The 26334-nt window shown below is 40.7% G+C and overlaps 1 protein-coding gene across 1 annotated transcript in view; it reads right to left on the bottom strand.

Annotated features, from left to right (window-relative positions):
* cdh2 (cadherin 2, type 1, N-cadherin (neuronal)) overlaps nt 1-25967 on the bottom strand; it is a 61602-nt gene extending 35635 nt beyond the window's left edge. The window contains exons 1-2 of the mRNA XM_044220646.1: nt 25649-25967; nt 23821-23929 (exon numbers count right to left, since the gene is read on the bottom strand). Coding sequence (XP_044076581.1) covers nt 23821-23929; nt 25649-25708 — 169 coding nt within the window. The 5' untranslated portion in view covers nt 25709-25967. The remainder of the gene's footprint in view (nt 1-23820; nt 23930-25648) is intronic.
* Nucleotides 25968-26334: the final 367 nt, after the last annotated feature.

The following is a 26334-nucleotide window of genomic DNA, read 5'->3' as shown; positions in this document are numbered from 1 at the left end:
GCAAAAAATATTAAAGGAGAACAAGGAAAAAACACTCTTGTTGAAGAGGCCATGAGGACATTTAAATGCTTCTTTTTCAAGCTAAACAAAGCAAATGAGTCATCGTGGTGGGCAGACCATTACAGTTACCAACCATTATCCCTTTACTCAGTTGCCCTATGCCACACATCACGAGACACTCTCTCTCTCTAAACCGCTTCATAAGAACAAAACAAACCAACATATGGAAAAAACCAAGGCTGTAGAGTCACTGGGTTTAGAAACCTGCCTCCTCTGAAAGGCTGGGGAGGAGAGAAAATGTAAAAAAAAAAAAATCCAACCTCAAAACAATGACAGCAAGGAAAAAGAAGCTTCTTCAAAGAGAGAGATTAGGGCAGCTGCCAATACACAGGGTGTGCACGTTTGCCATTGCACGTTTTAATCAATATGTGTCAAATTCTGCTTGAAACACAATTAGCCCGTGCTTAAAGAAAAAGACGAAAAATACACAGAGGGAAGATTAAAGACAAGCCCAATGTTCCTCTCAAAAGCTTTCACATTCAACACATACACAGCTTTTCAGACGTATGACAGCTTGTTATGTGCTGCTCCAGTCGAAGAAAGCAAACAGAGAGGAAAGCATGCATTTGTATGAATTTGCAAACGCTGTCTTAATGTGTCAACCAAGCTTATCCCTTTGTACTGTGCTGGTTCCTGGAGATATCAAGCTACAACTGACATGCCTAATGCATCTCACTACTAACAGACTTTGTCCTGCTTGACCCTCCCCCACACATAATTTATGCTCAATAGAAATTAACTGATTGGAATAGAAAAAGGGAAGGAGGCCGGTTATTCTTTGGATGGATGATAGTATAACATCCATCTGTGTAAAGCAATTCATGTCTGTATCTCAAGGCTGAATGAATCATATTTTCAAATTGATACACAAATGTGTACACTTGCAGTAGACAAAGAAATCCGTTTAAAAACATTGTTTTCGATTGTCGCCAGTTTGTAGACTTTGAGAACTTGAGTTGTTTATTAGAGTTGGATGGAAAGTTGGTATGTTGTGTGATACAGACATCTCGTACACAATTCAGAGCCGTTATTGATCCCTGTTACTGGTTTTTAATGCAGAAGTTCAGCATCTGACCTTAAATGCAGCATCAATTTGTAAGAGAGACACATCTTTCTATTAGGGCTGCTCACTTTCATATGCATGACTTCTTTTTTATTTCTGAGCAGAAGCAATTTAACACAATCCAACCCAACAAATTGACATATTGCATTGGAGACTCGCCTTCAAATAATGCATTGTGAGCAGCATTAAACTATTTGTTAATTCAAAAAAGTTTTCCATTACAAAATGCCTGTAGACTAACAAATATGTATACACGTCTGCAATCTGCAAAGCTAAAATATGGATTTTAACAGTTCATATAGATAAAGAATGAACGTGTTTTTTTTTTTATGTGAGCACAATCTTGTTACACATTACAAATAGAAATGGATATAACAGTCCCTTGACTGTAACAGTTGCTCAGTGCAAATGCAACATCAGGTGTGAACAATTAGTCTTGGCAACAGTCCAGCACAAGGAAGTGTCTCCTCTCACGTGCATTCTCTGTGTTAAGGGAACAGTAGAGCATTACCATGTGGGGAGTGTGGCTGTGTGACTGGACTCTGTGAGAGGAGAGCCCTCTTACTCCCATGTAATCAGCTGAACTGAGTGGGTTCAGAGAAGGATCTGTGCAGCTGTGCTTTATTACAGACACAATGAGTCCCAGATTAGGGCAACTGGAAGGAGGGAGGGAGGGAGTAGAGGATCATGGGGGAGGATGGGGGGGTGAAAATGACTCCAAACACATCTGTCCTCAGTTTGTCTGCAACTATAACACCAAACCACAAGCATGGCCATGTACAAATCTGTCTCAGTTTGGAAAGGCTGCCTGCGGAAATGTTTCCAGACCTTGGGTTTTTAACGCAAGGACTCGTGGGAATAGCCTGTCGCCTCGCAGTGATAGCAATGTTCGTCAGGGTCACAGTAACATCGACAGTGGTGGTACAAACAAGCAGGTGGCACAAACATGTGAATCACTGTGGACAGCTTTTGGTGCTGTCGGGTGGTCTCTATGTGTCTCATGGAAACGATCAGTAGTGTTTTTATTGTGACCCTTAGTTTTATACTGAATGGCATGTGCTGTTTTCCTGCTGTTTCCATTTGTCTATTTCTTTGCTTTAAAATTTCACAAAAACAGCCTGATATGCCATAAAGCAATGTAATTGTGGTCCAATTATACAATGTGTTCAGGCCAGGCCTGACAGTGCATCTACACAGTTGTGAAGTGGGCTTTCAAACTTCAAAAAATGCAAGTGATCATGATGCCTCAACCTGAGTCACCCTAACCGACCCAGAGAGAGAGTGAGCGAGACAGATGAGAGGGAGAGAAGTGAGGTGCTATGTTTGGCCGGTGCTGTCCTATCATTCTGCTTCAGTGGAACCTCTCAGGCAAACAAATAATGCAGGTTCACAGCATGTTATGCCAGCAGAGGCAAGATTCACCAGGAAGACATCCCACTACCATTAGGGCTTACTGGAAAGCCTTTCTATCCTCCTTAGAACATCTTACGCATAAAGAGTGATTAAACATCAAACCGCACTGTTGCACCCTAATCCACCACCCAATTCCTGATGTGCCTCCCTGTTTGTCTTGCTTTCTTCCTTCACATATACATAAGTAGAGATGAGCTGATTCCTAACACTATTCAGAATTAATCCCACAATAAGATGTTGAGTTTGAAAAGTGGCAGTAAGACTTTGTTACGCAGTTGAGAAGACTGTCCTTTGTTACAGTTTACTTACTAACAAGAAAAGCTACAGCTAACTTAATGATGAAATGTAATTTTGGTTTTGATGGGCATTGATCAGCTTTTTGATTACTGAGGAAAGGCTAAAGTTGGGGGAATTTAAAGTTGGCTAAAACTGGCCAGCAGGCACATGGCACAGGCAGGGTGCAGCACTGCTTCTTTGTTGGTCAAGTTGGAGGATTAAATTGTTCCAGGTGGGGTCCTATTTTCTTTAAAACTCCTCTGCTAGGCCTGCAGGTATAAGAATAGCAATTCCAGAGACTGGAATTGATCCTATTTTTAAAAGCGCATGAACAGACCAACAGGAAATGATGGGGGCTGCATCACTTGGTATGTGGCTGGTTTTATTACTTACACCACTTCTCATCTAAGGCTGTTCTCCCCACTTACTCACGTGCCTCTGATTCACTGGAGTGGGCACAGGAATTATGTTTTTTTTTTTTACTAGCTTAATCTCATTACTTTCATTGGCTGATAAAACTGTGCTAAAAGTGAGCTTATTATTTATTTTTACTATGAACAAAGTCTATCTGCACCAGGTGTGTGAGCATGCTCAGATAGATGCAGGGATTTAGACAAGCAACCTTTTATTTTTTGTTCATCTCTTCTGTGGTCAGGTATGGCACAGCTGCTTATTAACCAATATGATCTCCTCCACTACTCTATTTCCTTTAGGACCACACCGGACAGAAACGGCAATATACATGGACACTCAAGATGTACGGCCTAATAACATTATATGAATTCAATAACATGTGTCTATAGCCCTGCATGGTTGTTGATGGAAGCAGTAAAACAAACTTTAATATCCCATTGTGTTAGAACTGTTAATGATCAGCGCTGAGGGCAGTTAGGCTGTAACTCACTGTCCACGGCCACCTCACTGCCAATGCAGACTGTAATTCTCATGCTAACACTATATGTGAACATTGAAGAGATGTCCCTCCACAGCACCCATAAATGACATCCATTTGATGTTTTTACAAGCTTTTACCAGTTCTGTGACATCAGCATTGAACTTGTGGATCCCTAAAACTCACCACATTGTTCGATTCACCACCCCCAATTGTTTTCTAAGGAAAGAATGACACTGACCACTTTTGAAGGTTATTCATCAGCATGTGATTTGGCATCTGAAGGCAAATAATTAGTTAGCAGAGGTAGGGCTTTGGCAAGGCTGACGAGTACAGCAAAATATGGCAAACATGGCATGCTATGAGATCACAGACTGCCGGCCAGCTGTGTCTGCTGATGCTGTTGAACCCTTTCAAGCCACTTCAACATATGGTTTGAATAAAGTACATCAGAGTCAAACTGAGTTTTAAAAACAAGCAAAGGTTCCATGTACTTGCAAATGCTGGATTAATTAAATATCATAAAATGCATCTTAACGTGTAGAAATGCTGACACTGTACTTATGCGACCACATAATTCAAAAGCACAATTCAAAAGTGGAAAAAAAAAATACTTGGCCAACTGTTTCCGTGTAATCCAGCAACTGCTTTAAATGAAAATCTAAACAGCATTTAAAAGTGAGGTTCACTGTAACTGCACAGTCTTATGCATTTAAAAATCAAGGATTTGACTCTATAATGTAGTGCTGAAGTATCAGCACTACATTCTAGTGCTGATACTCTTTTCCCACCTCTAAAAAGAAAAAACTGTTCAGATGGGAAATATTCAAGAAATCAAAGTGGTTTAAATTAAATGCAGCTACCAAGACGTAGACACACATTAACCAACAGCTACCACACAGAAGTCAAACTTTACAGCATCTTTAGTTTATTGAGTTTGAAGGCCATCCTTTCTTCAAAATGCATTATTCTGTTATAGTACATCACTATACTGAGCAAAATCAACATAAAAGCAGGGGAAAAGTGTAAAAGGGACAATACTGAATACTGAGAGCCATTAAGTCTTGCTGTGCAACTTCTATTACTGAAGTGTCAAACAGGGTGCTGTTATATTCATTAGTCCTGCACACAAAAGGCAGGGGAAGACTGGTTTCCAGTCTCTGGTTAAAGTAAACACAGCAAAATAGTAAATAAATGTTGCCTTGCTTATCTTGGGAGTATGATAAAAACTAATGAGTCACTGATTGGAGACCACGGACCCCTTTGACACTCAAAACCAGAATATGAAGCAGATACTAAACACAGGTTCAACCCTTCACTATCTATATATATATATATATATATATATATATATATATATATATATATATATATATATATATATACATATATATATATATATATATATATATATATATATACATACACATCATTGTCTCCTACTATGCTTTATACATGTTTGGCACATCTCTGCGTCAGTTAAAAATTTGTAGACAATATGTTGTTACTAAGATTTATTCCCTTTGTGGCTGACATAAATAGAAGTTGTCACCACTGTGTTAAGGTTATATTGATAAACACAGTATTTTAATGTAAAACTTCTATGATCAGAAATGGTCAGTTGATACACTCAGATACAGTCTGGGAAAGGGCGTTGTCCATGAACCTCAGCGTGCTACTCCATCTTGTGTTACACATCCCCCCATCCTTTGTGCACAGGGACAATAACAGCGTTTGGGCGGGGGGGTGCGCGCGCGCAGAGCTGCCATAACGTGGAGGAAGCTCAGTTACATGACAACAGGTCCATCTTCCTATATTTCTCTCTATGCTGTTTAGATACTTCAAAACACTCATTGTTAAGCAGTAAACACAAACACATACAGGAGAGAGAAAAGCGAGAGTTAAGGCGGTAGTATAGTAAAGACACAACTGAAATTTTGCATGTTCACAAAGAAATAAAATCCACTTTAAGACTCTAGCAAGTGTCACACTGGTTTCAATCACTTCACCGTGTGCAAACTCACAAAAGTAAATGCACACATACTCAAAATTAATTCTGTGTAGGAAAATAATTGTATCATCTCTGTCTTTTGTACACTCATTTACATAATGTGGGCGTAGAGAGGTCAAAGATCATCCCCATCACAAATCCCTTTGAGTGAGGACTCACAATGGGCAGGAGCTGAATGCTTTTAGTCTAGCGGCAAAGGGGGGAGCAGCTCCTCCCTCGGTGCTGCGTTCCTCCATCCCTTTACCCACCACACCTCTACCACATCCCGTTATTCAGTTTACCGTTTGAAAATAATCTTAGAGCCTGCACTGTAACCTGAAGCAGTTTGCAAATATCAGTTTTTGACCAAGACTAAGGAGAGCTGTGTAAAAGACGAGAGGAAACATAATAAGGCAGAAAAAAACCTTGTGAAACAAAGAGAAAGGGGAGGGGGTAAAAGCAGAGCTCTACTAGTAGCTGTTTTATTGTATCCTGGTCCACAGCAGAAACTGTGGGGCTTCTTTCAGTTGTCACATTAAAAGACCCATCCATCAGAAACAGAGTTCAGTGTAGTCCCCGCAGAATGGCAAAGAGGGGACACTTTCCACTGTGCTGGCCAACACTCCTAAACCCAGCTAGTGTAAATAAGATTTCCATTGGCACTCATTATGACCAGCATACAAACAAGCCCATAACATTCCACAGAAAAGAAAACAATGAAATTAAAGACATGGTGGGGGAAGAGGATTTTTGCACACTGACCAAGCGTAGCTAAGCAGGGAGTTTACTACCTTTTACCCTGAACAACATTCAGAGTGTACATTATCTAAAAATGTGTAGTTCACGTAGAGTTCATTCAGCATTAATAGGAGAGTGTGGCATTATGAGGGCATTAAATCAGATTCCTTCCTTGAAAATTGCAGTTGTTGTTTTCCGGTTGGGACTTGAGCCTCAAAGAGGGCTATTGTGCCGGAAGCCTAATGATTAAGTATGCAGGCTTCTGTCAAAATAACAGCAGATATCTTAAAGAGTCTGCAGCTGGGATGCTAGCAGATATTGTGTTGCATTCTGAGCTGGAAGTCTTGGGCAGGAAGGGGATAACATGACAGCTGTAGCGACCCGGGATACCAGGAAGACCTGGAAGCACAAACATTTGCCTTTCTGCCTCACTGGAATCCACATTAGGAGGTCATCGGCATTACAGAAACCCCCAGACGTGACCCGGTGGCAGCTGCATGGGAGTTTACAGTCCAAACACAAACAAGAGATAGGGTGTTCAGAGAGGGATGGGTGCTGTGATGTATGTACAGTGACACTGACACACTATCTGTGAAAGTGTGCCTGGAGTAAATTAAATTACCATTTCATGGAACCAAGTACCCATTTACGTATATTTACTATGTAAGAAGGGATAAGGATGAGAAATGAGGCGAGTGGTAACATGAGAAACCCCATTTGCATCATAAATCAATCAGAATAACATCACCAGGGTCATGTGATCTTACACCAAATACTGAAATGTTTGATGTTGTCCTTGCATGTGTCCCACTCAATCCAGCTAAGGTCTTCTGCTCAAGTAGACCAGTGGGAGCCGAGCTTTTAAGATCAATGTAACATATGGAACACACCAAACTGAGAGGGTGTGGCGCCCAAGGGTTAGATTTTAACACGGACAGACAGCTGGTGCCATGAGCTATGACAGCAGAGAATTCGTATGGAATTCAATTCCCTTTTTTATGGCTGTGGAATTGTGGGCAAAGTGTGGAGCTTCTCTGGTAAGGACATTAAAGGTTGGTTTTTTTTTATGGGCTTGAGAGCAGGTCACTTTAATGAGGGGCAATGTCCAGCCCATGCTCCTCCTCGCTTTAACTGCATACTGCCTCAAAGCTCACATTGGACCCTCAGCCACATCAGGGACATCTGGCCCCTCCATCTACAAACATGGCCCTTAATGGGCAATTAAAAAGTCCAGGGCCTGGGAATATGTTTCGATTTATAGTTCCAGTGTATCCAAACCCAGAATCCTCTGTCTATCATGGCCACATTAGGTTATATGAGACAGGAGGCCCATCAGACCTAATAAGCCTTATCCTTTCCAGAGGATGGCCATTAAACTCCCCCCTACCATGTCAGCCCAGCCATCAGCTCCCAGTCTAGTAAATTAAACAAATGAATGGTGTCCTCAGTATTACAATTAAAGCATAGAATAACACAAAACTATGAAGCTAAACTCCAAGCAGAGCCTGGGAAAACTCAATTATAAAATCATTTATAAGGCAGGCATTTTGTTTCACCATTTCAATGTCCGGCTCATATTCAGTCCTACTATATGCCTGCATCTGAGCTTTCTGGAAGGGAGGGTATGTGGGAGGCAGGTTACACAGAGCCATTTTAGTTGCCCCTGACAACCCATGGCTTTTGCCAAGTTGAGCCCTCTTCATTTAAGTTCCCCTCTTCCTCATTTCAGTCTTGCTCCCTCTTTTTTCAGTTGGGGGTCTCCTGCTTTTATTACGTCCCCCTCCCCCTTTCGTTACAAACACAACAGCGTTATCCATGTCAAATCCATTGGAGACAGCCTGGGGAAGTCAATATGGAGCAAATAGATTCTCTGCTTTCACTGTGGTACTCCTGAGGCAGGGAAGGCAAACACAGCTGAAACTATCATGGACAGCTCAAAAACAACTGTAACAATTATTTTTAATCTAAGGCAAGAATATATTTTTAGGGAAAAGCTAGCATTTTGAAAAAAAAAAACAATTTAACTGCTATTTCTTTACACATTCAGTCAAGATTTATTCAGGTGTGACAGATGTTCCAGTAAACTGTTTTTCTTCCTGGCAATGTACAAGTAAATGAAAAATGTAAAGCCCCCATGCTGAAATTAAAAGCTGGACATTTGAGAGAAAAGAACGAAACTCTTTTCAGAGTATTGGTAAGCTCAGAGCCACTGAAAAGAGGATTTTTTGTACAAACACATTCATCTGTGTACTTTACTGAAGTGTTTAGGGAAGGAGAAAATTCAAATGCAAGGCAGACAAAGAACAGAACAATCGGTTTTGAAATACTTTATTCCCCCCCATTTACGTTTGGATGCAAAAATAAAAATACTGTTCAGAAATTATTCTTAGCAGTGTGAAATATCAGCTCAGGAGAGAACAAGCAAATACTACAAAAAAATATACACTATCATGCCTTGTTTTCTACAGTCTTTTTTAGCAATTAACACCTGCCAACAACCTTTCACCCTTCTGTCCTGAGCTGCAGGTGTGAGGAGACCAATGTGTGACCTGATGAAAGACACACTGCCAGTTTAGTGCCAAACAGTCATTTCCCCTCACTGATAGGCCATTCTTTATTTAGCATGGCCTAAGGAGGTACACTTAGCCACCACGCAGACCAACACACCGGCACCAACACTAAAAATAAACCATTAGGCCTACCCCCAGCACAACCCACTGGTCACATATTAACCACAGCAAACTAGCTATTCCCTGCCTGATATGATAGTTGAGTCTTGGACTTAAACACATCAGACAGAAAACAGGAGAGGTAAAAGACTGAACATGGCATCAAGGGTGAAAGTATGAATCACCACCTGTACAGCACTATTTCTCCCACTCTTCCTTCTGCTTATCCAATGGCCGGAACTATAGAAGTGACAGTGAATACTAACAACACAAGCTAGTGTCTTCTGGGCTTCTGTACAGCAAGCACAGTGCAGAATCATAAATGAGCGACTTTGACAAAAAACACATAGGCATATAGAAAAAAAAAAGGGGGTGAAGGATGAGCAGCAGAGGAGGCAATGAATTTAGAGATTGGGGGATTTTCGATATGACAGGGGGTAGTTATTTGCTGGCAGCAGCAAGCCCTTTACCAACAAAGGGCCTTTCATATTTCCTGTGAACAGAGACAGAGACTCCCATTAATCCCAGAGGGAGGGCTCATCTCAGGCTTCTCCTCCGCACATAAATTACTCTTCTTACGCCCTTCCTCCCATTACTGCTCAGTGTTTACAGCATAAAGAGTGAAGAAAAAAAGTAGAGGAGCCAGCCACACATTTTTAATGTGTAAGGCCACTCTTAAGTTATCTCAGTTATGTCAGCGCTAACTCGTAACACATGTGCCAACATTTGCTTTGCTCCAAGCCACAGTCAGGAAGCTGTGGCAACCCCACTCTCTATGTCCCTCCTCTCATTCTGTCTCTCTATGAAAAAGCTCTGCCCAGCTGTCGCATTTTTGAGCAGATGAAACCCGCTCTGACAGGCAGAGAACATGCCAATCCCCACTTATCCCGCACAGAATGGAGTTTAACAGCAGTGCACAGCTGCCTGTGTACACATGCTTAGACCCCTTGGTGGTCTGGTGGAAGGCATGATAAGCGGCTAAGGAACCATCGTCTCGCCTGTGTGGCACGCTGAGAATGGATTTGCAATAGGTGAAGGAGAGAGAGAGATAGGGATGGAAATGGAGAGAGACAGAGAGAAAAGGGGTAAAAACAAAGAAAAACTCCCTCTTATGCATGTGCCCACTGCCGCCTTATTTCAAACGGACACAAATCAATGGTGGTGCAATTGCATTTTCCAAGCGCACTGCAGACGGGACGGACCAATAAATGAAGAGAGGCTAGACACTGCATTGGTTGTGGCCAAGTCTCATAGAATGCTGTTCCAGCTGTCAGCAGGGTCCCACACCTATTGCTGCACACATACCCTTTAATGCCTGCAGCAGCCCAGGTGCTGCAAGGTGCTCAGCGTGAGAGTGCTCTGGATGTTAGTTTGTCTAACATTAAAAGCAAAAATGGCCACACTGTTTTCCTTGTACTGATTATACTTGTGGGTGGCACAAAAATGTGGATAAATCATCTTTAGAATTGGATGATTTATCAACCTTATCACTCAGAATATTCATTTACACTGTTGTACACTAGTACTAGACCATGGATTGAACACTATGAATATTTGGTAATATTCAAGTCTGAAGCCATAAAAATGTGGCAGCATTGCATGCTTGCATGTACTATATCCATAGTCTAAAATCTCAAACACAAAAGTGGATTTTATTGTACTTCATTCTTCATCAAATATCTATTACTGAAAAGCCACACATCACTTCCACACATCAATATATAGCCTCCTGTGGGTCATGAATCTTTTCTGTTTAGATTGTTTTATGTCTATGAAAAACCCCAAAATGCACAACTTCATTATTCCAATTCAGGAGACAAGAATGTGTGACTATCTTATCAGTCAAAAAGAAATAAAATTAATAAACAGCATTACAGCTCATGAATAAATATTCTCTTTCAATCAACTACCCAATCTTTCAACAGATGTATAAAAGAACAATGTGTACCAGTGTTGCCCACTACAGCAACTCTGCACAGAATAAGCCTGGTAAATGCAGAACAAAGCCTTGTTTATGTCTTTTGACCTCAGCTCTCCTAGACAACACATTCTTGGTAGGACAGAAGGGAAACATTCAAACGGGTTCACCACAGTTGTTTTTCCACTATTTATCCAATAAGATCCCCTTTAAAAGACAAGCTGTGTGCGTGTGCGTGCAGTGAGGGTGGGGGAGTTGCTTTAAACAAACACTAAATACCGAAGTAATAATGCCATGTCAACCTGATGGTTTATGTTCTTGGCAAGTCATCCACAGCATACTTTATTTAGGACTGTTCTCAGCTGAAGAAGTTCTTTGCGAACTAGTAAGAGGATTTCTTAAGTTACTCTGTTAGTTGATTAAATCTGTAAAAAAAAAAAAAAAAAAAAAAAAAAAAAAAAAAAAAGTTTCTCAACATTATTGTCCCTAAAAGGTTTCCCTATGTTCTAGGGATGAATAATGGCTAATGCTCCATAAAAACAGGATCTCTGACCAAAAATATCTTAGTCGACTGAAACCCTAATGACTAATGGACTACGGGAGCCAGCCTTGGTGTTCATACTGAAAGTTTGTGATTAACAGATTTATCAACCACTGACAGGGACTTTAAATTACATACTACATCAGAGTATGATGAGTATAAACAGGTAAAAGGAATACATGTCCTTATCCATTACTAAACACCCATAACCACACCAACAGTAGTACAGACCAAAAATGGTGCCATCACTAGGCTTTATGAAGTGGGGTTTTTTTTTTTAGCTTGGCTTGATTTTATCCATCAGGTTGAGATAAACCGACAGTGACTTCATGTGCTTTTCCTCCTGACACATTTAGTACCTTTGAGGAAAGTGCTCAGAATGAAGTGCAGCATTTGGTCCCAGACCACAAAATGGCCCACAATGGGAGCAACACCAGTGGAGAGGCAGTATCTGGATTTAAAATGTGAGGTTGTTACATCTCATCTCTATGACTAACTGGCATCTTGCAGGGAAAAAAAGGCAATTTACAACTCAAAGAGAAAGTAGAGTCTAAAAAAGGCGAGCTATAACTGTGATGTTGCCGACTTCTTACAGTACACACTGCAGAATTCAAATATACACACACTCAAATTCAGCTGAAAATTTCAAGCATTCACTTTGCTTTTTCAGTATTTGGTGGTCAACCCCTTTTGTAACTGAACTGTGTGTGAACTTCAGCTTTAGAGTGACAACCAGATTTGGCTCCAGTGTGATCATACCCTAAGTGCATGTTTTCCCCATCAGCTGGCACCCACTTGTCCACAGTCCCCGCACGAGGTATATAAGCTTTTGCGATATGGAGCTTTTCAGGTCCAAAATAGCCCTCCCACTCATATGTACCCCCTGTTACCCACTGGCAAAGATTTAAAAAAATTTTTTTACATACTGTACATTTTGATAAGTAGTCCACCTGAGCACGCAACTAAGTCCCCCCAACACACAAGTACGCATTGCATTTACAAGCACTCTCAAGCACACACAACTCTCATGCATTAGTCCTTTTACCTCCTCCTCTGGCAATCTCGCTGCAAATAAACAAACACTTGATAAATTCAACAAGCTCCTCTAAATTAATACTACAGAGGATGGCTGAAGCAGCATCCGTGATTCTGTCTCTAGTCTTGCTCTCTAAATGAGGTTATAGCTAAGCCCACTTGAAAATCTGAGGTATATGTATGAACTGAACAAATGTACAATATTAAACAAGTTGGACCTCACGGAGGACGTCCTCTAATAACAAAAAGCACATTTATGATACAAGTTCTCTGTTCTATCTATTGCTTATTTCCACTGGGATGTGATTGTGGTCCTATGTACAAACAATGCATCAGGCAGAGATAAGCTTCTCCAGAGTCAATAAAAATGGTTTTAGTTGAACCCCATAAGGGACCGGGTATGATTATAAACACAAGTAGTGGAGCTGGAAAAACAACATCATAGCATGTTGATCCAATATAAATGCATGCCTCCATTGCCTCCCACCAGGTTTTACAGACTGGGAGCTCTGAGGGAGGACGGGGATGAAGAAACATGTGCGCAATCTTCTCTGTCCATGTTTCTCTGCGGTCCACACAACATTCTTTACATGCTTCATTTTATTCAAATGGTTTTCTGACTGTCCAGCTTTCCTCCTTTGTCTTACAGCTACAAATGTACAAGTAAATAACAAGCAAAGACCCACAAAGAAAAAAAGATTTGATTGAAATAAAACTGCAAAGCCTTTGCAAAAAAAAAAACTTTAATCAGAGATTCTGAAAATCCTTCATCTGATAATAATGACCTCAGTTCAAGATGTGCTGCTGTAATGTGTTTTGTGCTCCAAGTGTTAATCCTTCAGGCATTTCACGGATTGCACCCTGCTCTCTCCCAGACACATTCAGGGGAGCATTATGATTCAGTGTAACTCCTGCTGTATGTTCTCTCAATTTCTACTTCGGCAAAAGACAATTGGTCAAACTGTAAAAAAGTAATGATTTAAATGAAAGAGAAACCTGGAGACTAAAGTTGCCCCCTAGGTTTGATTCAAAGCCCAGCTCCTTAATAAGCCCAATTCATTTTCATCCTGGGTCTGGCTCCCTCTATCACTAGTGACAGGCGTGAAAGGTCAATAACCTTGGCTCATAGCCCTCATATGGTTAGCAATGCCATAAATTAATGGTTGAGGCCGTTATTCCAAACTCTTCAAGTCAGCCGAAGGAAGCTTATCTTCTACAAAGGTCACAGTGCTTAGAACACTTAGTGTGAGAGTGAAGGGCTGACACAGAACCTGTATAAGATTGAGTGTTTTGCACTCGGGTGGAATCAGATGGAAGGTAGGTGGGATGCTGGTAAGCATTTGGAAACCTTTGTTACTGTTGTTGAGCATAATGTTATGAGATAAAACACAAAAATCATTAGACAGAGCTTTGGCATTTCTGCCAGTTTACAGAAAAAAAGGCTTTGTTAAGCACTATTTTTGCATTACATTGAATCAAATAACTCTCTGGAATGGGGAAAGGGTATACTTAATTTGCTTTATTTATTATGGTTAAAAACCATGGTGAAAGTGACCAGAAAATAGCAACACCTGTACACCGTAAGGCAATGCAACAACCCTGAGAAAAGTACCACCTTGAAAGAGATTAGATCGTCCAGTCAGCAGGGTAGTTTTTATGGCCTTGATCGTTTTATCATATTGAACACATTTGTAGTCCCAATGCTGCAACCATGATTTGCTTGCAACATGCTTTTGATTGTCATCCTCATCTTAAAATCTAAGTTTTCATACAAGAGAATGTTTATGTCAGAAATGGAGTGGATAAATGTGTTTCCTCCTCCCCACCATCACCAAGCGGGTTTCCTTTTTTTGGACTAATTTTGATCTTAATTTGCAATGTAGGGAGAAATTAGAAGTATGTGGCTTAACGCTAGTGTTGTCAAAAATATCGATATTTTGATAAATATCGATACTGAAATATCTGAACGGTACCAATACTAATTTCCCGAAGTATCTATACTAGCCGCACTTTCACTTCTCTCCAAAGGCGCGTTGGCGACCACCACACACGCCAAGACTTCGCGCACTCGTCTCATTCGCTCTGGTTAGCAAAAGTGAAGTGAATGGAAAGATGGCAAGTGCAACGCCCCGCGACCGGCTTTGGTTGATAAGGAACACAGCAGGAGTGCTATCTGGAAATATTTTGCATATGAGGCAAATGAACATGGAAAGCCGAAGGACACAAGCAAGCCAATATGCAAGAGATGCTACAGAACAGTGCTAACAAAAAAGGCGCTAACACCACTAATATAGCAAAGCACCTGAGAGACCGACACCGGATCTGTATAAAGAATTTCTCGAGGTTGGTATTATTATTATACATTACTGACACTCTATCCTCCAATTTGATACTGTTAAGAGCTTTGACACAATCTGTGTTGTTAAAAGCACTATATAAATAAAGGTGACTTGACGACTTCATGTCGATCCAGTGAGCACTGTTTTCGCGTGTGATGCACGCACGTTTGCGTTTAAATCTGTTCATCAAATAACGTTAATGTATTAACCAGCTTTTATGACCGATGAGCAATGCATTTGTTACAGTATATTTTAATCTTTGATAACAGTAGGTATTAGGTAATAAAAATATAACGGATCATGTTAGCTCTGGTCCAATGAAAGAATATTAACAAATAGAACTTTGGATTTTAATTAGTACATGTATTAGTGATTGTTAGTTTAAATCAACTTTTAACTTTGATTAACAAATGTTTTGTAAGTATTTTTTCATTGCTTATTCATGTTAACAAATATCTATTACCATTAACCTAAGTTCTTAGATTAGTTCATTCAGTTCATTTTAAAAGTGTGGTCAAAAACTGCAGCAACAGATTCCATTTAATTATTTTGTTTACAAATTTGATACTTGATGCATAAGATTGCACTGATTTTGTTTTTGCTTGAAGTCTAAGTATCTTGTATTGACATTGTGAAATTGATTTTACTTGGAAATACAAAAGATTGCACTTTTTTTTTTACTTGCACTTTATTGGTTTTTGAATGTAATGCAATCTGAGAGGTTTTTGAACAAGTGCACTACCTCAGGACAGTTTTGTTAATGTAAAACATATGTTCTAGACTTGTTATATTTAGCTTTAAATAAAAAAATAACCCCTTAATATTGTGGCAGTTTTTTTCTCCGTGGTATCGAAAATGGTATCGAATATCGATATTTTTCAAGGTATCGTATCGAAGTTAGAAATTCTAGTATCGTGACAACACTACTTAACGCAACTGATCTGCTAATGCAAACACAGCAAAACCATTGTCATGTACAAATAAGATTTCAGAGTTATGAATGTAAATATTGATTTTAATACAATTAATCATGGATCTCTAATGGACAGTGGCTCCTAGCTCACAACCTCACACAAGCAGACTCTACCTGCCCAAGAAAATGAGAAACTAGTGAAGAAATTTAAACATTTAATTTATCCATGTAGCAAGGTAAAGAGACCCATATATTTTATTCAGCACTTGGAACAAATGAAAAAAAAAAAAAACCTGTGAATATTTGACTAACATTTGACAGGTGGTGAGAGGGAGAACTCTATTGGGATGTCCATGCTAACTTTTGATAGATTTATAAATAAAAAAATTGTTTGCTAAGGTGTTAGCTATAATAGCCGAACAGGACAAAAAAAAAAACACACAAGGTTATTTTATGCAAGCCAGACTCAACATGTTAGAGAAATTAGCAGACCTTCATCTTGTAGCAGCAGTTACTCCCTTCAGTAAGAATTTACCCCCCTCCAGCCCCTGTCCTGCTGAGCAGGCAGTGCTACAGGAAATAAAGTGGCGACATGCTGTACACTCTTTAATGCCTCAGTAAATATCGACAGAGGCAGAGATAATATAAACTCAGACAACGCAGACCGCAGAGCGATATGTTGTTCACTGCCATAGTGTGCGCTGAAATGGAGAAAAGAAATTGCTGCAGGTCAATCATAATATCCGTGTGGTGATGGCAGACACTGGTGTCAGCAAGGCCTGGTAACGGTAGATCACTTGAGACATGTAATATGGTGGGCTACATATGCTTATCTGATGAGCCAACAGTTTGGGAGGGGGAAATGGGAGGCAATGTTCCCAATCTCCAATCAAATCAAGATTAAACTAAAAGATTAATTTACTATTAATAAAAAAGTAATGATGTTCTTTATTTTGAAAGACAAGTAAAAAATAGAAATAACTGTCACCCCACAGGTCCCTGGAATGATATGATCAATAGTGAATGGGACTCAGCTTTATTCATATCCTGTCTTGACAGGGATGGACACGCTGAGCACAAGTTAGTGTAAAAAAAAACCCCACAAGCTCCACAAAACAAAATATTACCAACACCACTAAAATCGCACATCACACTCATGACTGAAGCCATGAAGCAATAAAGGTCACTCTAAGAAACAAATTCAGTTAATACAGGAATACAGGACTAAATGCTACAGTACTGTCCTTGCATTACTCAATTAAGTCACATCAATCATTGTATAGAGCCAAGGGAGCTCCTCCATCTTAAAGCTCACGTGTGGCAGGGGGGAAGGGAGTGGTGGAGGTGGTAGAGGGCTGGATAAAAGGAGGATGCATGGAGAATGTCATGAGATATGACCTAGCGACTCATCAGAATCTCATGTCCAGAGAGGCGCTGGTGCGTTGAAATTGAAGCCTCCGCCAGAACACAGTAGTTGGCGTGGCCCACAGGAGGTAGACATCTCTTCCCAGGCAGGATATTGGCCTTTGTGGACATGTTACAGTATCTGGGTCAATTAACGTGTCCCTGCTTCAAATTTCTCTTTTGTTGTCAGAGGAATAATAGTGTGAGAATTCATGTAGCCTCTTGAACACAGCATGAGGTTTGAAAATGTGAGTTACTTGTGTCACTCACATACAGAAAAAGCCTAAACACAAGGCTATTTCTGTTTCTATTTTTTACATTTGCAGCAACTATCTCATTAATATATTCATTTGAGTATTAGCTTCCGTTTGACCCTTCGCACAAAGACGTTGTGCCTGCCTGCTGTCATTCAATGCTGTTGAATCTACATCTGGGCTGCCAGTGAATACACTCCTGTCTGAAAGCAACAAAGCTGGAGCTAAATGAAGCTAAATGTATTGCCATACGAACAAAAGATTTAACGAGAAAGAGAAGGTAGTGGGGACTAGGAGTGGCTTCCCTGCACATGCCTACCGATGGACAACGTGAAGCCAAGGCTCTCTATACTCTCATCTAGCTTAACATAATGAGAAAAATAAGCACAGCAGAGAGAAAAACTGGGCAAAATCGAACATGGGTATTGCACAACAAACAGCTGGGGCAACACTGCAAACAGAGCTTTCTTTAGAAGAGGCAGGATCTCTGAAAGAGATATGGAGTTGTCTGCCCTTCCAGCCAAAAAAGACTGTCCCACAGAAGAAAAATGGCACTGAAATCCACAAATCAGTAAAGTAAACAATTCACTCCATAGTGCTGATGTATTGTCTTCTAGGTGCAAGCTGGCATTTTCTTTTCCACACTGGATCTAGTATTTCACTTGTGAAAAATAAAACTAGCCTAGTTATAAGGAGGCATATATGCAGAAAGTCAGGTCAATACAACTATTTATACATGGCCTCATTACATAGTGGGGTCAATTTATGGACTTCATGGGTGTTCTTCACATTAAGTAAAACCAGCTCCCCCTAATGTCATGACCAACTGCAAACAGGAAAGGATTGTTTTAGAAGAATAAATAAATCTTTTCTCTTTTGACAGTCTTTTAGATGGAAGCACACACATCAATTTTAAAACCTTAGCAATATGGCATCACGGATGGAGGGGCCCAGGTGTGATCTAGACCTAAATAACCTATAAAACCCCTCTAACCTTCACATGACTGTGAAGGAGCAGTGAAAGGTCTGCTTTTCAGATCTGTATCCAGTCCCTGTGGATCATGACAGACAACTGGCTGACGCAAATGACAATCTACATTTAACTAGTCACAGTCAGATTATACAGCATAGTCTGACTGCTGATTTTAAGTCAAATCTTGTTTTGAGGCAGTCTACATCAATTAGCCTTTAGCAACAGCTAGTTATAGAAGCCTCTGTTACCAGGAGCCCCCCCCCCACACACACACACACTCTCACAAAGGCATGAGAGAGGGACATCCAGTGTCAGAGCCACACACTGTTAGGTGCCAGCAGCAGAGGGCAGGGCCTGTAGCTAATAAGAGGGATATGAACAGAGGTGATGAGAAGCCATCAGGATAATGTCAACTTATCTACATTTAGGCATTGTTCAAGTACCTGTCTGCCTCCGAATATGGAGGGATTATTTTCAGACTACCCTTTGGTTTGGTTAAGAACTTAGAGCCTAAAAAGGTCAGACATAAATAAAATATGCCCCACCCTGTCATGCCACCCAGCAGGTTTCGAAAGCACACCCACAAATTAGCCACAGATGAGTGCACTTGCTTTAATACACTAACATTATTATTTCACTTTTACAATATAGCCTTAGGACTGCAACAGAGCTGTGATCTTCTGACAAATGGCTGTGGTGGCCCTACCACTAGCACTCCACCAACTCTGCTTCCTTGATACATTGTAGGCAAACTGCATCAAATGTTACTTCCCAAAACCATATACTGCCAAGATTCAATCTGCCGTCACAATATGTGGTGGTTATCTAGGCCATTGCGCTCCCAGGAAGAAAAAAAAAAAAAGACTGACGGGAGATGAAAATAAACTTATGCAGGCTGATAATAAAGAATAAAACAAATTCAACCACAACCCTCAGTGATGCTGTAGCTGGGATTTGGAGCGCAGCCTTCATTACAACATATTGATCACTGCAAACAAAAACCCTGGATTCATTGATCCACTTTCAGAAAAAATCGAGGGGGGATGGGGGCAATGTACTGCTCTTACGAACAAACTTACAGTGAAACTGCTGCCTTAGCTTATAAAAATGAAGGAGAGCTGGAGTTTGAACACCACCAAAAAGAAAAAGATGGTCATGGGGTTGCTCTTGATGTCCCACAATGACAAAGAGAATATGTGAAACATGCAGCACGCGCTATACAGTTAAAAAGGAAGAGCTTCACAGTGTCTCATGTTGCTCTTCATTTTTCTCATCTACTGCATGATGGCTCTGCTGTGCTCGTGGATCTCATCTTGAACAGGGAGATGAATATTAAGAAAGTCATGTTTGGCTATTGAATTATTCAGCATTGGCACAGACATCAACGCAGACCTTGTAAACCTCAAACACAAAGTTCTCAACAGCAGACACAGTGGGCTTCAGCAGATACTCTGTTCCAGACTATTCCTCAAACCTATACTAAATATTTTAATAAACAACAGAGCTATATAAAACTGACAGTCCGTTATAGACCTTGGCCCATACCACAAGGGCCATAATAGTTATTTACTGTCCATCATGCTGTTGGAGGAAAAATACTAACAAACTTGCTATGCAGACTGCCTGAAAATCGGGGTTTTTGAAATTTGCCTTTGTCTGTTTCTCCAAGTGATGAATGATCAACTTCGTAGGTCAGAACAACATGAGGTAGGGGTGCCGTGCATTTGTGGCCTCCCTGGTGACGGGTCAGGACCTCTTTGGCTGGTCTTTCATTCATCTATACCGTACCAGGAAACCCCCACCAGCCTCATCCCAAATCTGTGGGCAGGAAAAAGAGTGGAGTATGTTGCTGAGCACTTGGCCCAGTTTACAGGAGAGGGTCGAGCAGGGTCACATCTCACCAAACACTGGGGCCCCTTAAAGACATTTGAGTGGCCCCAGCTGTACCCAGGGCCATCAGAATCTTAACAGAGCGCAGAGAACCAGAACAACATAAAAATGGGTTCAGTCAGTGCAAAATTCAGGATTTCTCGAATATGATGTTTTTCTTGTCAAAAGGGTGAAATTTGGTTTGTTTAAAAGGTTTGCTTTAAAACAAACACAGCAAAGAGAGGTAATTATACTTAATGATAGATTAACTGAAAATTCTGAGATATATATATAGCCCGAGAGAGCTTTCCAGTTCATGTTCTCATTGCTGACATTGACACTAATTGTTTGAATCACATTATTAAACTGGTCAACTGTAAATCCCTCCCCCCGACTCATCTGTGGAGCCAGCACACTGGACCCTCTTGACATGCTTACATTTAAAGCTCTTGAACCAAAGCTAAAGCAGACTATGGACATATTTCTCTTTCATCACCAGAGCTTGCATAATTGTCAAGAAAAAGAAGCAAAACACAGGGCTGTGGGGTGGAGGAAAGAAAAATGAAAGCAGAATAGATGGTTGGGGGTAGGGATGGCAAAACAGCAGCATAAGAGAGTGTATTAAGCTCAATTAGGCTTTTGGGCTTTTCATTAACCCAGTTTTTAGGGAGGGAAACCTCTGCTGAATAATGCTGCGACTGACTCACTTTGCAACCCTGCTTTAAAGGCCTCATCTGGAAAAAACTGCACAATGTGTGCCAGCTCTCCAAAGCCACCAGAATTCCATTAGACCAGGGGCAAATCTCCCGCAGCCGCAGCCTACCTGAAATTAATTGCAATTTAGTAAAACAAGTCACTTCATCATGCGACTAAACAAGATAAGCAGAAACACTGCACAAACGTTTAAAGACTTTGGCTGCTTTCATCTGTACGATGGTCTGTTAATAAATAACTATGGTTGTTTCTCTCCACTCAGTATCAGGCCAGAGCAAATATTCCAAGCTTAAAAGCGAGGTCATATGGGCCCCAAAGGGTAGACAGTGGGTAACCTCCTAAACCTGATGTGGGTTTGCATCTGCAAACAATGAGCATAACCTCCCTTTAATGGATCATTGGAGAGGAGTTCTCATAGAAGAGTAATTGTCCTTCCTGACTTTTCTTTATGCTGCTCTGCCAATCAACTTTGAAGAAATGCATTTTAACAAATCTATTGAAAATCAATGGGGCATCTCTTGGCCAGCTAACAGTTAAAGTCTAGTTTACAGCCTCAGGAATGTCATTAAATCTTATAATCAAATAGCTATGTTAACTGGTTGTCCACATAATTACCATCATCAAATCCACAGGATGTCTTTAATTTGGTGCATACAATGTCAGCTGTTTACATGTGAACTGCCACCATTTCCAGGTTTTACAGACCTCAGGATGTGTATTCTCTTAATCAGTAACAAAGAAGAGACTGCAATTAGATGGGACAAAGATATCTAACAGCTCACCTCTGCTGCATCTCATGCATATTCTGGGGTCAAAAGCAATACAATATCAGAAATACTTTAATATGAGCAAAGGACTCATATTACTGACACCTTAAACAATGTACTGATAGTATTACACAGACAATCAAGCAGATCCTATTTCAAATAAGCTAAATACCAAAAAATAACTTGAGTAGAAGTTTCTGCATATTGGAATTAGCTGACTGGGTTATTTATAACATGAGAAAGCCTATTTGTTCTGTTCAGACTTTCAGGTATGGCTAATAAAATGACTCCAACAAGATTCACTCAATGCCTTTCTATTCATTATCGAAGGCCTTTCAGGGCACAATTGACAAAGTTAATGAAATGCAAGGAAACTTAAGCATTAGCCTGCTACATGCGGCTATAGAAGCATCAGTTTGAAAAAACCCCTCAGCTTCAGGTCAAAAACAATATCCCAAACCAGCATGGTGAAAGCAAAGTTGAAAAACTGTGGGCATACTCTCCACACTGTGGGGGCTTTGTCTTTCAAAACATGCCACAGGAGCTTTTCATTAGAGAATGCAGTTTCATTAACATCATCCCACGCTGCTGAGCCCTGCTGCATTACAATGACACAGGAGTGCCCCTCTCTGTCAAGGAAATCTCCACAGAGCAACAACTTGCTGGGGGAGGGGAAGTGTGGGGGGGGGGGCAAACAAAAGGGAACCTGATTACCCCCGGTCACGGCTCATCCACAAGCCAACAGAGGGAAATCCATCACCTGCAGGATCAAATAGAAACTTGTGCACAAGGTAAAGCCCAGTGAAAGCTGTACCCACCCATCTAAGCTCTCTCTCTCTCTTTTCTTCTCTCGTCATTGCTACCTCCCCCTCCACCTCTCTGACTCACACCAACGGCAGCATGCAAGTTTTAGGCACACACTGTGAAATCCAACACAAGTGAGAATGTTTTCTGGTCCAAATGACCTCAAGGCTCTCACCTCTCTAATGACACACTGGTGATATATTCCAGTTTTTATTACCATCTGTAGGCCGGTTTAGCGTTTCACAGTAGCTGCATCCTCATTTTGCCGATATTAAACTCCAAAGAGGCAGTATTGGTCATGCCTGCTGCAATGCAATGGATTAGTGCTTATCATCATTATTTTTTTCCTTTTTCTTGTTTGCACCAGGGTATATGTTATATAAATATAAACCTACTACAGCTGGGTTTCCCACAGAAGGAGAATTTCTGGAAAAATACTTTGAAAGATACTTAAATTCCTGTTATTACTGCCATTGAGTGGGCTTAGCAGTGTAACACTGCAATTGGCCACATTACCATATGATTCTAACAGGAACCTTTAGGCATAGAAGTGTTTCAAGTAACAGACAGAAATACTTCCTGCATATGGTTTAAATCTGTACTGAAGTGATGTTAAATTAGGACAAGACAAATGCAAAACAATGGCATATGATAAGGGAAATAATTCCATGCACCAGCACAAGGCACGGCATGTTTGATAGCTAGGTTATTTGCTTGATTAAAGTTGCGTAAGTATTCAAATCAGTGTGTAATTGATTTTATTCATTGCAACAAGAAGTGTCCCCAGTGAAATCAACAAAGTTTTCCTGCTTTTAATGACAAAGCCAGCAGTAAATATTCATCTCAACAAAATGCAAAAACACAAACTGTTTATACTATGTATGATCTAGCATTTAGGTAAGAATCTACTTATGTTTGTGTCTGCATTGAAGGAAAAAAGGAGCTACATAAAGTTGAACCACATTTGAGCTGGTTTACAAGGCAAACTACACGACTTGCAATACCACACAACTACACCGAAGCTAATTGTTTAAATATGTCAAGCTTGTTCTGATCCTCCCTGAAATGTAACACATGGAGGCAAGCACGCACAACTGATGCACATGACGACACACACACACACACAATCAAACATAGACATAACAAGCATCCAGCACAGAACAGCACTAGGGATATTTCACCACTCACCTTTGAAAAGGGACTGTCCTTTCTCTGCGATATCTGGCACCACAACCTTGTATATATCTTCAGAGAAGCCTGGCCTGCATGGTGGGGTGCCCCTGCCCTCTGCTGCAATCTGTAGGGGGGGGGGGACAATGAGTCATAAATCAACCTTCAAAAATGCACTCTGTTGCCTCCAAAAACCACTTGGTCACGTTCTTAAGTCCCCACAGTTGTACAAAAGCATCTGTTGTTTTTATAGCAGGGACCGCAATTAGGATAATGAGGCCAAAAGGGTTAAGCATTAGCCAAAAAGCATGGCTAGGCAAGAACAAGCTCCATTTGTCTCCCCTGGAGGGGCCCAGGCACAGGGTAAGGTTATGACCAACTCTCTCGGCCGGCCCCTCTGATTAACACACTACTCTGGACAAACACTCCACTTTGAAGTACAGGAACAAGGAAATAAAAAGTTAATGCTAACGATCCACTATTGTGGGAATAAACATTTATGTGTAAATGTCTGAATAAACAAAAAATAACAACTGCTGAGGTCTAAAGAAACTGCAAGGCTATGACCTGATCAATATGGTTATTTTTTTGTGCCTAGTTTTGAAGAGGAAAACTCTGCGCTCAGGGTGTGAACACAAAGATTTATGGAATAATGGAAGATGTTGCAAAGAAAGAAAATCTATGAATCACTGGGGCTGATGTTTCTGTAAAGCATGAGTTTAGCAAGAATAAAAGAAATCACAAACAGAGCACAACTGAAGAAAACGCTCTGGTGTCCTGGCATGTCCAAAGATACTCAATCACACAACCTCAGCATTGATTCAGCTCCTAGGAACAGAGGCCTGGTCCTATTTCTTTGCATGCACTCTCAAAAGAATGTAAAACGAGAGGAGTCCTGCTGAAAAAGAGCATTGTGGGTATCCGTGCCACTTGCCATTCTTAATAAGAGGAATTTAAATGGAAATGCTTGCAGAGAGGGGGGAGGAGCAGAGCTGGAATTCTAGCACGTTACAGCAACGGCACCAGGATGTACATTTCTAGATAGAAGTGTTAACATAGATGCCAATGCTTTGCAGCAACTATTTCAGCTGTCGAAACTGTATTATTTAACCATGTGGGTGCTATTTCTCTGTTGCCCAGGGGACACAGTTTTAACAGTAAGTAGCCACATAGTCAAGAAAATAAATTATATCCACAAAAAACAGTCCAATACACCACAGTTTCCATCTGTAGGGTTGGACAACAATCATTATCCCATCACTGTTACATGTAGTTAGACTATATATATTCTGAACTGACACTATATTTTACAGTAGGCTACTTTCATTGTTGCTCATAACGGCTTTTACCAGAGAGACAATTTACTCGCCGGAGGACAGGCACACACCGCAGCAATCTACATAAATATTAAACCTAAACTAAATTTAACCAAGTGAGAACTGGGTTAATGCGGGCCTGTATCGCCCAACTTCCAGACAATAAAGGATTCAGCTGTATGAACTCCTAAATAAGGCTACGTCATTGCAAATTTGAATTATTTTAACTGAAATAATTAATATAAACGCGCGTATTTTTTAACAACCCAGCTAGCATCTTGTGAGCATGCAATGAAAAGAACCGTTAAGTTAGCCAGTAATTACAGCCCGTGCTAGACCGACTTTATCGTGAATTTTAGGTTACATTCACGGCACTGTTCCCAAACTGCACGCCATGTAAAGTGTCTGTTAGAAGGCTAGCAACTCGACCGGGCTCGTAACTCAACAAAAAGCATCGCCACAGAACAAATAAGCAGTAAATACAAATGTCCGGAGTAACTACGCTCGAAACAGCTCAGAAATTACATTACCTGCAGTCCTGCCAAGACCGCCAGCAGAAACAGACCGCTGCCCTCGTGTAGTGAGTACATTGGTACGCCCGCGACTGCTTAATTTCCCCCTTCGGAATCCGTGTTAAAAAAAAAAAGAAATAAGGAAAAATAAAAAACAATATCCCTCTGGCTCAAGTGTGGCCGCGGTGAAAAGGTCCCTCTACAACAAAGGCAGCAGCAGGAGCGGCGACGGCAGCATGTAAGCAGCCTCCTCCTCTATCTATCCAGTCAGTACTGAGGGAGAGCACTGCCTGGTACTGAGGCTGCTGCTCCCTCCCATCCAGTCCAACACAAAAACAAAAAGAGCCCCAGCCACTAGTCTATAAACCGCCCATCTCACTGTCTCTCCCTACTGGTCACACAGCCAATTTCACTGCTGGGACGGAGCGGGGTCCCCTATGTTAACCACCATCCCAAATGACAGAGTATTACAATATTCACACATAATAGTTATGTTCATTCACACTGTGTGGTAGTCAGTGTCGAGTTTATGGTGGTCTTATGTTACATTATAGTATATTAATTTTTTTGTTTTTATTTTTCTTTTCTCTTTTCTTAGTCTATTACATTGGATTTGTAAAGTATTTTAAATGTGGCTGTGATTTATGGTAACTTAGGTAAATGCAGGGGAATGCAAAACTTCTGATAAGGCTTTAAACGACATA

The sequence above is a fragment of the Siniperca chuatsi genome, linkage group LG13, assembly GCF_020085105.1.
Source record: "Siniperca chuatsi isolate FFG_IHB_CAS linkage group LG13, ASM2008510v1, whole genome shotgun sequence".
NCBI lineage: Eukaryota > Metazoa > Chordata > Actinopteri > Centrarchiformes > Sinipercidae > Siniperca > Siniperca chuatsi.
This window is presented reverse-complemented; position numbering and strand designations above follow the sequence as displayed.